Source organism: Oryza sativa, chromosome 3, assembly GCF_034140825.1.
Source record: "Oryza sativa Japonica Group chromosome 3, ASM3414082v1".
Taxonomy (NCBI): Eukaryota; Viridiplantae; Streptophyta; class Magnoliopsida; order Poales; family Poaceae; genus Oryza; species Oryza sativa.
Genome location: NC_089037.1, coordinates 7,977,628 through 7,989,856, shown reverse-complemented (window position 1 = coordinate 7,989,856; position 12,229 = coordinate 7,977,628). Strand labels below are relative to the sequence as shown.

The 12,229-nt window shown below is 44.7% G+C and overlaps 2 protein-coding genes and 2 long non-coding RNA genes across 4 annotated transcripts; 1 reads left to right on the top strand and 3 right to left on the bottom strand.

The window, feature by feature from the left end:
* On the bottom strand, window positions 1–870 carry LOC136355538 (glycine-rich protein DOT1-like). Its single transcript, XM_066308231.1, has one exon. It carries the CDS (start codon window positions 868–870, stop codon window positions 1–3), a length of 870 nt encoding a protein of 289 aa, XP_066164328.1.
* Window positions 871–4,380: 3,510 nt separating this feature from the next.
* On the bottom strand, window positions 4,381–4,960 carry LOC136355885 (uncharacterized). The gene is made up of 2 exons (XR_010740429.1): window positions 4,857–4,960; window positions 4,381–4,742 (listed from the first exon to the last, which is right to left on the bottom strand). It is a non-coding gene; the product is annotated as an uncharacterized lncRNA (long non-coding RNA).
* A 1,014-nt stretch (window positions 4,961–5,974) lies between these two features.
* On the top strand, window positions 5,975–10,930 carry LOC4332263 (HVA22-like protein i). The gene is made up of 7 exons (XM_015773260.3): window positions 5,975–6,207; window positions 6,308–6,352; window positions 7,259–7,357; window positions 7,448–7,504; window positions 7,588–7,651; window positions 7,730–7,948; window positions 10,125–10,930. Exons 2-7 carry the CDS (start codon window positions 6,321–6,323, stop codon window positions 10,653–10,655), a joined length of 1,002 nt encoding a protein of 333 aa, XP_015628746.1. The 5' UTR covers window positions 5,975–6,207; window positions 6,308–6,320; the 3' UTR covers window positions 10,656–10,930.
* Window positions 10,931–11,686: 756 nt separating this feature from the next.
* Window positions 11,687–12,229, bottom strand: LOC136355741 (uncharacterized). The gene is made up of 2 exons (XR_010740065.1): window positions 12,152–12,229; window positions 11,687–12,008 (listed from the first exon to the last, which is right to left on the bottom strand). It is a non-coding gene; the product is annotated as an uncharacterized lncRNA (long non-coding RNA).

Here is a 12,229-nt window from a genome sequence, read left to right as displayed (position 1 = left end):
TCAACCACCATCCCCGGGACCGATGCCGCCGATGCCACCACCACCGGCGCCGATGCCGTCACCTCCACCAATGCAACCACCGTCCCCAGGACCTATGCCGCCGATGCCACCACCCCCGGCGCCGATGCCGTCGCCACCGCCGCCAACACAACCGCCGTCCCCAGGACCCATGCCGCCGATGCCGTCACCTCCACCAATGCAACCACCGTCCCCAGGACCCATGCCGCCGATGCCACCACCACCAGCGCCGATGCCGTCGCCACCGCCGCCAACACAGCCACCGTCCCCAGGACCCATGCCGCCGATGCCACCACCTCTGGCGCCGATGCCGTCACCTCCACCAATGCAACCACCGTCCCCAGGACCCATGCCGTCGCCACCGCCGCCAACACAACCGCCGTCCCCAGGACCCATGCCGCCGATGCCACCACCTCCGGCGCCGATGCCGTCACCTCCACCAATGCAACCACCGTCCCCAGGACCCATGCCACCGATGCCGTCGCCACCGCCGCCAACACAACCGCCGTCCCCAGGACCCATGCCGCCGATGCCGTCACCTCCACCAATGCAACCACCGTCCCCAGGACCCATGCCGTCGCCACCGCCGCCAACACAACCGCCGTCCCCAGGACCCATGCCGCCGATGCCACCACCACCAGCGCCGATGCCGTCGCCACCGCCGCCAACACAGCCACCGTCCCCAGGACCCATGCCGCCGATGCCACCACCTCCGGCACTGATGCCGTCACCGCCTCCGCCAACACAACCGCCGTCCCCAGGACCGATGCCGCCAACGCCACCACCTCCGGCGCCGATGCCGTCACCGCCTCCGCAAAACCAACCACCACCACCCGGCCGTTGCCCACTCATCAAAATAGTTATCCTTAAAGAGTGCACAAAACTCTCGTTATTCGATCTGGTACTAAATCCAAGCAAGGCTAGGCAACAGTGTTGCCCACCGCTGGAGGATCTATCCAGCAGCGGCGCCACTGACTGCCTGTGCCGCGCTCTCAAAGGCCCTATCGGCGTCCTTCCTCCTCCGATCAGGGTGATTCTGGGCCTCTGCGGCAAGACCGTCGAACTCAACCTATTCTGTCACTGATCAGATGTGCCCGAATCCAGCTTAGTATAAGTATATAGATCGGCCGATCTTGTTTCGAAGCTACTAAAATCGAATGGCTTGGCCTGCATGCTTTACAAGGAGCTTCAGTTTTACTGCTACGAAGAAACACTGGCGGAGAAATGTTTTTTTAGTCCCGGTTCGTAACCCTCCTGTAGTCCCGGTTTTTCAACCGGGACTACGAATCCGGGACTAAAGATCGCTATCTTAACTGGGACTAAAAATCAATCTTTAGTCCCGGTTGGGAGCATCTTTAGTCCCGGTTGGTGCCGGTTGATAACACCAACCGGGACTAAAGATATTTTTTCTTTTTTTTCTGCTTTTAATATTGAATATTGATTTCACACCATCCCCTCCCATATCCAAATCATCACATATTACAGAACATCTCAAAATCCTCAAACAAATCATCTCCAAATACATCACAAACTCTTAAAAAAATTATATCACAGGGTTCTAAAAAATTCATCACAGATTCACATCTCACACAAAAATACATCATAGATTCACATCTAAAAAAAGAAAAAAAATCCGGCCGGCGACCACTGCCGCCTCCCCTCCTCCCCTCCGCGCGGGCCGGCCAGCGCCGTGCCGGTCGCCGCCGAGCGGCCGCCCACCGCAGCTACCGCCTCCGCGCAGCCCCCGGCACCGCCGCGCCGCCGCCGCGCCGGCCGCCTGCACTGTGGTGAAGGAAAAAAGGAAAGAGAGGAGGGGAGTTAGAGATAAGGAAAGAGATAAGAAGTTAGAGAGGAAAAAAAGAGATAGAGGGAGGAGTTTGTTGTGTGGACGGGAAAAGAGGATCGGTACTATGGATTATATAGTGTGTTTTGATTTTTATTCCCGGTTAGTAACACCAACCGGAACTAAAAATAGGTTTTTAGTCCCGGTTGGTGTTACTAACCGGGACTAAAGATCATAGGGCCCTGACACGGCCTGACATGGAATCAACCGGGACTAAAAATGAACTTTAGTCTCTGTTGGAGTTAAAATCATTTTTAACGACAACCGGGATTAAAGATCTTCCTCTTATTAAAAAGGACTAAAAATCATTTTTAGTTCCGGTTTTTAATGGAACCGGGACTATTGTGGATTTGGGTCGACCGACCAAAGATGGTTTCTCTACTAGTGAAACACAGATGTATTGTGCAAATAAAACGAAATAAATAAAGTTTATATAGATTATATATATGTGCATGCGTCGTTAATCTGCCTTGTTTTCTAACCGTACATTAGCATGCTTATTCTGCGACGAAATCAACAAAACTGCGCCTAATAGCATTTCTGCGTTTATCCCCGCTCTAATTTTGGATGTGGGCGTCTTCCAACTTGGGCCTCACCTCCTAGAGGCCCATCTCAAGGGATTTGGAGCGACTGCAACTTAAGCAGTAGCGGTATGCATCATCGGATACAAATCGGACGGCCTGAGCGAGCAGCGTACTGTTCACAGTACTGTAGTAGTAATACAGTAATACTACAGCACAAAATGCTGTTCACATCGGTTACTGTAGCTTTACATTTGGACCGTTGATCGTAAAAATGGACGGTCGAAATTGTGTGCAGTCGTTAACGTGCAGTCACTATTCCAATTCCATCTGAAGCAGACACAACTTGTGTCGCACAAGCCATCTGAAACTCTGAACTCTGCTGGACTGCACTCTGTCTCCGACTGAACGAACTCACTATCCGTTAGAGTTGTATAACTAGTACTTCAGCTCGATGCTTAGATGAAATCATCTTTTTATGGCTAAAGTACGTATCGTTATCCGTTTCTGAAGCTAGCAGCAAAGGCAGGTGGGTGAGGGCCTATCTAGCAAAGGTGATTGCGTCCATGATATAGAGGTAGTAAAGCGGTGTATGAGTGTGAGATGGATCTAATCTAGAAAAATCAAAAGGGGATCTAATGCAGCAGCTTTGTTTCACGAAAGGAAGTTTGTGATTTCCTTCGGGCACAATCTGTCTTCTTTTGGTCTGTTTGGTGTTGGTTCCTTTGCGACGATCGGATTTAATATTATTTTTATGATTGTGAGCAAATGGATTTTTTTTTTACTGCACACGAATACAGAGTGTGCTGAAGGCTGCAGCTGCTCCAAACTTTCAAATTCATCTTATATTTCAGTTGTTTCAAAATCAGGTGGCCTAAGTTCTGCAAATGTGGACCATTTGAGTTGGTTTGGAGTGAGATCAGGAAAATGATTATGCCCACCACTCAGGAAACTATTCCACACTGTTATAGGTGTGTTAGGCTATCTTTAATTTAGTGGATAAAATTGATGATCCTGGATTCATATGCCAAAATAATACTAGTATAACAATACCGTCAAGGGGCAGTTAGATGAGCCTAAATAACAAACTTCCGCTGGTTAATTGATGATACAGACTACATCACAGATGATCTCACACTGATAAAGTGAGCAAAGATTGGACTAGACAGTATACACAAGACCTATGGTTGCCAACTGCCTGAAATTATATATTTGCACTTTGATCTGTAATTGGTCAAATTTTAATAACCACTACTAGTGCAGAGTATGTTGGTGTCCACACCTGTTAGAGAAATTACTTGCGCAGTTTTGTTCGTGAAGCTTAGGTCTTATTTAGGTGGGGAAAATTTTTGGATTTGATTGTCACATCGGATATACGGTCACATATTTAAAGTATTAAACGTAGTCTAATAACAAAACAGATTACAGATTCCGCCAGAAAACTACAAGACGAATTTATTAAGCCTAATTAATATGTCATTAACAAATGTTTACTATAGCAATACATTATCAAATCATGGCACAATTAGGCTCAAAAGATTCGTCTCGCAATTTACACGCCATTTGTGTAATTGGTTTTTTTTCCTATATTTAATACTCTATACATGTGTTCAAACATTCGATGTGATAGTGTAAAAATTTTTATTTTATGGACTAAACAGGGCCTTATACGTACATGATGTGGCCAGTGGCCACTACCTATCTGCATGGTGGGGACCGGGAATGGAGGCAATTATGATAATAAAATAATAAAGACAATAAGTAGGGTTAGGTTGCCGTGACATAAGAACAAACCAACCAACTGAACACTGCTGAAACGTATCAGTGTCAATGCATCCATGACATTAGTGACCGATCACTAAACTGCCTATCCCCTCACCTACCAATTATGATTCCAAAGGCCCATCTATCAATAGAGAAAAATGAACGATGAGTGCCAAGGCAGAGGAACAACGGGAAAGAACAGATCTACATCAGCCGTCCTCAACTCATCAGCTAATGGCAAGATAAATTACGGTACATTAGAGTGTACTGTACAGAGTTCATGTAACTTCATGGCATCAATTGTTACAAGCGATACAGCCAGACACACAGGACATAACGTAGGACAAAACTGTACTAGGGAGAGAACATGGGCGCCATACTGCCGTATAAGTATAACCAGATAAGCTGACAGCTACGCTCCGGGCAACAGAGACATGCATCTGACATGACGCACGTATTTCAGCAATCCATGGGCATAATCACCCCCTTGGTCGCTAACAAAAGGAGTTGATGATGTTGGCGGTTGCAAGTTGCAAGATCCTTTCCACTCAAATAAACGAGTTGATCCGATCATTCGCAGATTCTCCCGTGCTTATCTGTAAAACGCGAATTGTTTATGCGATTTCGAGATTTATAAAGTTAACTAAAGCACATACATGTTGATTTCCCAAAGTATAGAAAAGGAGCTCCCCACTGCAACAAACACGCACCTAGATGCGACGCTGATCGATCGGATCCACATGTCCTAATTTTAGAGGCATCAAGCCAGCAAAGGTAATGTATTTGTCGGGAATACCACATACTACACCGAGGCAAAAAGGCAGGTAGCTAGGCAGGTAGGTATATAATCTCAGTATAAACCCAGATTTAGCCCCCCTCCTCGTCTCGTCGCCCGCCCATGCACGGCAATCATGGGATGCCATCCAAAAGCCCGAAACGTGCAGGCTCACGTGCGTGCGCCTCCCAACCGACAAAACAAACCCCTCCTCTCTCGTCCTCTCGTCCCGTCTCTACGCGAGCATTCGCTCATCAGCTCGAGAGCGAGCAGGCGGCGCGCATGTGCGGCCGCGCCGCGCAGGGGGAGCCGCCCGGGCCACGCACGGCTTGGAGGCACGCGTGAGTTCGTGACGTTTCTCGCGCACGGCGCGAGAGCGAGGTTTTTGCTCAGATCCGGCCAGATTCGCGGTGCGTGTCCTACTAGCTTTGTCACTCATGACCTACCACCGGCTACCGCTCCCATCCCACGGCTACCATCCATCACCATGATCCAACCCATGCTGCTGCCGATCGATCCGCACAAGAATAGCAGTGCTGTGTGCGGGAGGCTGAGGCGAGCCGTGTGTTCAAAGCTGCCTCTGGTTTGCTCTGCTCTCTACCGGCTTAACCACTTTGCCACTTTGGCCTTTCATCACGCGGGGTCAGGATGCAGTTGGTCATGAAGGGAAAAAGCTACTGACGAGATCAACGCCATGATTGTACGGCGGAGTGAAGCCTCCCTCATCACGGTGAACCTAATTAAAGATGATGATTCACCGGCAATCATTGCAACATAACCACACTGAAGGGGAAGAAAAACCTAAACCAGATGATGATTCAACGGTTGCATCAGGAGGAAAGGTTCGTGCGATGAAAGAATGTGTCGCATCGCATTCGAGTTAAAAAAAATTAGTGGGCGTTGAAACATTATTTTTCCCAACACGAGAGAAAGAGATAGAGAGAGAGAGAGGTAGACATGGCGCATTTATAATTGGTTAAAGATATGTTCCAGGTACATCCACTTATTATAACCCGGTGATACAAAAAGAAACAGGAAGGGGTCCGGTTGGTTGGAGCTCGAGCTGACGGCGGACGTGCTCGCCTCTTCTCCGGCTCTCTCTCTCTTCTCCTCCTCCTCATCTCGGCAAAACCACCACCGCATTGCCGGTATATTTAGTTAAGCCGCGATAGAGGAGGGAGGGATAGCGTAGAGGGAGAGGGAACAGGGGAGGGTGGCGAGCTCCTGACCATCTCTCTCCGCCCTCTCCGTTTCGCCGCTCCTCGCCGGATCCATCTCCAAAAGAGGTTTCTTTTGCAGATTCTTTTGCGTCCTCTCTTGGAAATTCGTTGCTGCTGATGGTGTGTTCTGATTCGTGTCGGTTCTGTTGGATCTGGATGTGCGCAGGACGTCGGAGAAGATGATGGGCGGATTCCTCTCCCGGGTCCTCCTGTAAGCATTTCCCTCCCCTTCCCCCTGAATCTTGAAATGTGCTCTTGCGAAGTTGATATTTTGGGTATGGAAGTTGTCAAAGGCATTGGGTCTCCGGTTTTGGTTTCGTTTTCTTGAGATGAGGATGCATGTGTGTCCATTCGGAGGGCAGAGTCTCCTTTACTTTTTTGTTTCTCTGTTCTTTCACCCCCCCCCCCCCCTAATAGTATATGCTATTTTGTTTGAAAACAACAAATCGCGAGATGCGTTTCTTCGTGTCGATTTGTTCACCTGATTCTTCGGCTTGAAATCGGGAGGTGAGAGCCCGCTACGCATTCGAAAAATATATGATGTTTATTGTTCACGAGGAGGATGGGACCAAATTTTCAATGCATTGCACAACGGTCAAAGGCTTTCGTTTATTCTTAACAGATTGATTCTTTTTTTCAAGATTCCTGTCGCATGATCTTGTCTATCGGAATCTAAGAATGGATAATGATTCTGACGTTCTGTACTATTAGCTGAAGCTCAGTTTTTAGGCTCCGATTTGAACAAATAAACCCGAAATTCAGAAGCTTTGTTCTTTTGGCATGCTTCATCTGCAGTTGTTCTATAATGTAAGCCTGATCATGTCTCGTAGATCAAGATGCGTATTGTGAGTTCTCCTCTTTAATGCAAGTGCGTTGAAAATTTAGCCTCTTCAATGATGCTCAGATGCTCAATTCAACGCACCCTCGAAATGGTCAACTGCTCTTCTATGGATTAGTTTGGAGCGCAACAAAAAAAAAACAAGAAAAAAAAAGAGCAATCGTTTTCCTCTAAATCATTTTACTCGGAAAGAATGTACATACATTTTGTTTATGGTCTGGATAACAAATAGAGCATGGATATGTCATTTATGATCTGGCTTATGCCTATTGCATGTAGGTTGGCCTTTGGCTACGCCTATCCAGCATATGAGTGCTACAAGACTGTCGAACTGAATAAACCAGAGATTGAGCAGCTCATATTTTGGTGTCAGTATTGGTAAGATGATTCTTTCATCTTTGATCATGACATTATCCTTCATTAGTATTTGCGAGACATTTAGCTTTTATTTGCTGTGCCTGTGTCTAGGATTCTAGTAGCTCTGATGACGGTTATGGAGAGATTTGGAGATTTTACAATATCATGGTAAGACTGCCAACGTTTGCATTTTTCATCTCTTTTTAACAGTCTCTAACATTAGTTGCACCATGCATATGATCGTGTTGAAGGCTACCATTTTACTCGGAAGCAAAGCTGATGTTCTTTATATACTTGTGGTACCCTAAGACAAAGGTACTCGATTTGTCACCTATAGCTTCTATTTTTAGATGTTTTTTCTGTACATTGGATTGACATTTGCCTTCATTGTAGGGAACTACCTACATTTATGGGACTTTCTTTAGGCCATATATTTCACAGCATGAGAATGAAATTGACCGTAATTTGCTTGAGTTGAGAGCTCGAGCCACCGATGTAGTTGTCCTTTATTTTCAAAAGGCTGCTACTGTAGGACAGAATACATTCTTTGACGTTTTGAAGTATGTTGCTTCGCAATCACCATCTCAGAGGTCAAGTCAACAACCTTCTCAGGTACTAACATGCTTCTCTTCTTCAAAGCTGTTCACTGAACAAACTCATTTGCTTTTAACCACTGGAATTACCGAATTCACCATTTCTGTGCAGTCGCTAATGCTCAAGTTTTCCGGTGCTCTTCTAAAGCAATTCTATCCATGTTGTCTTGCTAGTTTGTTAGCTATATGTTTTTTTTTTATGCAAGACGCCTTTACTATTACTGCAGTACTGCCATCACATGTAGACTTGGTGTCTGCAGCTACTTTCTCTATAAACTATAGAAACAGGAATAATTTATAAGTCCATTTTACACAACCACCAAGGTCATAGGCCTTTGTACTGAGCATCGGCATGAGGTGTGAGCATATAAGCTTTCTAGAAAAGCCACCACTAATTTGCTGAGTCTGCAAGCTATATGTTGGTTTATAGTACCATGTTAAAGTTTCTTTATGACTGATTTTAGATATGCACATCCTAGATTTTTTTTTATTTTTATTTTTGCAATTACTAAGGGCCCGTTTGGTAGAGCTCCAACTCCTAAATTTAACTCTAGGAGTTGGGTCTGGAATAGAGTTGTGGAGCAGTCTAAACCCGGCTCCACCTCTCTAGTTCATTTTGTGAGAGCGTTGCACCCAGCTCTACTCCCATTTTAGGTGGAGTTGAAACTGTTTGGCTGAGCTTCAGCTCCAGGAGAGGTGGAGCTGGAGCTATGCCAAACATGCTCTTACACACATCCTAGTTAATGGTATGGTGACGTAAAAACTTCTTCCTGATTTCATCGAGCTATATATGTTCTAAAAAATATGTGTGCATATCTGGGATTACAATATACACCTTCTTGGGAACATCCATATCTAATCCTTGGTAATGCAACAATGTCTCTTTCTACTGCTACATAAACACATGTCCAATTTGACCGGGAGTATTAATATGACAATCCATTTGGCATTGTGTTGGCTTTGGAAATGAGTCAATTACTACTTCCTCCTTTTCTTTTCATACTCTGTACATTGTAATTAGTTGAAAGTGTGATTGTTTAGTAACTGAATTTAACGCCCCCTGAAAAGACAAAATCTTATTGGAATGAAATATGTGTTTAAGCATCAAAGTTTTACAGCCTAACAGGTCAGCAACTGCAAACTGGCGACTAGATTTTCGCAAGGTTTCTAAAGGGTTCGGTAGCATTATCTTTCAACACTAGTTGGGCTGTACAATGCTCATGAGCCAAGTGAGCAAAAGGCTTAGGGCATGATAGCTTTTTCCTTTTTTTTCTCTTTTTGGAGGGGATGAGGGGTTGTGGATGATGGGTAGCATTTGGCGTATGAATGTACTGAATAACTGTTATGCACCTAACATATTTACACCTTATCATGTGCTGAGCACTTATTGACCCATAACATAAACCTATCAAGTCTCAGGCTTGTCAACAAGTTTAAGTATTGCTCCCGGTAACTTGAGCTGTTGAGCCTTCCAACTACACAACCTAGAGTTGAGCTACCAACCATATCTCATCTGTAGGATAATCACAAATAACACTATCCCTTGACAGTTGCAACAACAATTGGTTCTAAAAAATAAACTACACTATTCATTATCACTTTGACTTATTGCTGTTATATTTCCAATTTTATAACTAGATAGAGTAGGAAAGTATATAGTGCAAACTGTCCAGTCTTAAGCTGTCGTCATCTTATCCAAAATTTAACGTTCCTCCCGGGCAACAAGGAGTACAGTTAAATTTCTCTAACTATCATCTGGTGCAGTTGCCTATATTTGCATTATAAATCAGAACAGTGGTGACATCGATCTTTCTTCATTTAGGAGTAATTATTCAGTTTTGGATACAATGATAGGCTTAAAAATTCATGTGACCAAAAAAACCTCCACTGTATGGGTTTTCATCGTGTACATTGAAAGTGAATGACTAGAAAGGAGATTCGATATAATATATTGCTTGGTGAATTGTTGTCGATACTTCATTAGGATGTATGTACCTGAAAAGCTTCTCAGTTGTCAATTTAAGAGAAGCCATGCAAATCAATACTCCCTTTCATCTCATGTCATAGAATTAACCATTTGAAGTAGAATAACTAATTATCCACGTGTTCCCTGCTCTTGCTTCTTTTTCTTTCTCTTTTTAGTTCCAGCTACTCATGTATTTAAAAATCTGAAATCTTGCTCCGATTCCCTGCAGGAGCCGCAACAACCAAAACAACAGCAGGCACCAGTACAGCAGCAGCCGACACAAAAACAAGCACCAACTGTTTTGCGCAGATCAGCATCTATTGCTGCTCGGCAAGCTGCAATGGCACAGCAGTCTCAGGATGCCAAGACGGTTCCATCTTCCCCCAAGATCAAGCGCCAAGCATCAACAAAAGCTGCACCTGTGGCATCAACAAAGTTGACCGGAGCTGCAGCTCCGTCAACACCAAAATCTGATGCCGACGCACCAAAGAAAAATGAGGCGGCGCCAGCTTCCTTGCAAGTGGCAACTCCAGCAACAAAGGCCGATGTACCAGCATCTGAACCTAGTGCTCCACTCCCTGAAGCCGAAGAAGCTGACAAGATGGCCATTGACGAGGCTGATGATGCCGTAGAGGGCACAGAAGAGGGTGATCCTGTTCCAGGTGAGACAGTAGAGGAGAGACCAATGGAGGAGACGATCCGTGTGACTCGCTCCAAGCTAAGGAGGCGTACTGCTTCTGAGGATCCTGCAGGAAATTAACAGCAATCCATTCTTTTTGTTGCATGTTGTGCTGTTCATTTTCTTTTTAAGTTTTAGATTGTCATGTTGTTTGGTGCATGTGGGAAATGTGTTGGTCTAATTGATCGTTCTGTTGCCCAAGAGTTTGTCATCTCGTTTTCTGTGTTGCTAGCATGTTTGTGTGCTTGGAAGTTGTAAATAGCACCGTGCATGTATGTATATATCAATTGGTGGCATGGCGAGGAATGCCTGTATCTTGAAACATTAGACATTTCAATCAGGTCATTACATGAGCACTCTCTCTGTTGTCTGTTATACCCTGTGCCTATGTGTATGTGCACCCAGTTCTCTTTCCAGAAAGCCAGATACACTGAAGAATTGCAGCAAGTTGATTTTCTGAAGGTACGAGACTTCTTGTTGCAAATGGTCAGTCCGTCAGTGTGAGAATTGTTCTCAACTCTGATGAATTCAAGCTGAAGTCACAAGGTTAAAGTATACGAGTGGCTGAACCTGACAGATCGGTGGCCGCTGAAATGCTCTTTCTGTCTGAGGCTCTCAGCAAGTGTGGTCGCCTGGCCGGCCTTCTGCTACCAAGAACAATAGAAAAGCAACAAAAGATTAGTGCGGCAACAGCAACAACAACATCTACACTTGGGATGCTTCTGGAGCAGGCGAGCTGAGCGTGAGTCAGAGACAAAAACTACACTATCTCGCATCAGTTAGGTCGAACTAGGGGTGAAATCGGGTCGGGTTCGGTCGGATCTCATCCTTCCCATATCCTAACCCACATTTTATAATCGGAATCGGGTCGGGCACGGATATTATTGGATACGAATAGAAGCACGGATAATATCGGGCATAAATACGGAACGAATACGTACCAAGACGGATACGAACTCTATCGGTTACGAATATTTATTCAGATATCAAGTCAAAGCAACAACCAAATATACCACATAGACAATAGCCATTCAGCCATTTCCTATATGTCTATTATGAATATATTAGGGGCTTATGGCATCGTAATGCCTATCAGCAAAACTGTACCAAAGTAGTAGCAAAAGTAGACATTCATAGCTTGATAGCTTCAGACTCAATGCTGTACACTATAGTTCACCATAATAAGTAGTACCATACTAGTAAATACTAAGAGCATCACCATAACTCCATAAGTAATCGTACTAACTACTAAGTAGTACCAAAGTAGTTCACATAAGGTATACAATCAAGCCAAAAGATACACTTATATGACTACTGATCACATATTACCAATACAGTCATCCCAAAGGCCAGCATGTTCAGATTCAATCACCAAAAACTCCAGCTCTCCAATCAGCAACATGCTCAGCTTCAAACACTATTCGTTGCCTGACCCTAAAAAGAACATAACATTCAGTTAATACAATGTGGTGCTCCTTAACTCTCTCAAAATCCAAAGTGTAACCAACAGATTGTTCATTTAAAGATTGCAGGTCCAAAATATATTTTTAAATGCAACACATAAATATGTAATTAACCTCCTCATCATTGTCAGTTTTAGCACCATCTTTATCCTCTATCTGTACATCCAGCTCATCAAGAATTGTTGCTATCTT

Excerpts from the sequence above, each read along its gene's own strand:
- LOC4332263 (XM_015773260.3), top strand. The coding sequence starts at position 6,321 with ATGATGGGCGGATTCCTCTCCCGGGTCCTCCT. Across the intron at positions 7,358-7,447 it reads ATATTTTGGTGTCAGTATTG|GATTCTAGTAGCTCTGATGA; the intron begins GTAAGATGATTC and ends GCCTGTGTCTAG. Across the intron at positions 7,505-7,587 it reads GGAGATTTTACAATATCATG|GCTACCATTTTACTCGGAAG; the intron begins GTAAGACTGCCA and ends ATCGTGTTGAAG.
- LOC136355538 (XM_066308231.1), bottom strand. The coding sequence starts at position 870 with ATGAGTGGGCAACGGCCGGGTGGTGGTGGTTGGTTTTGCGGAGGCGGT.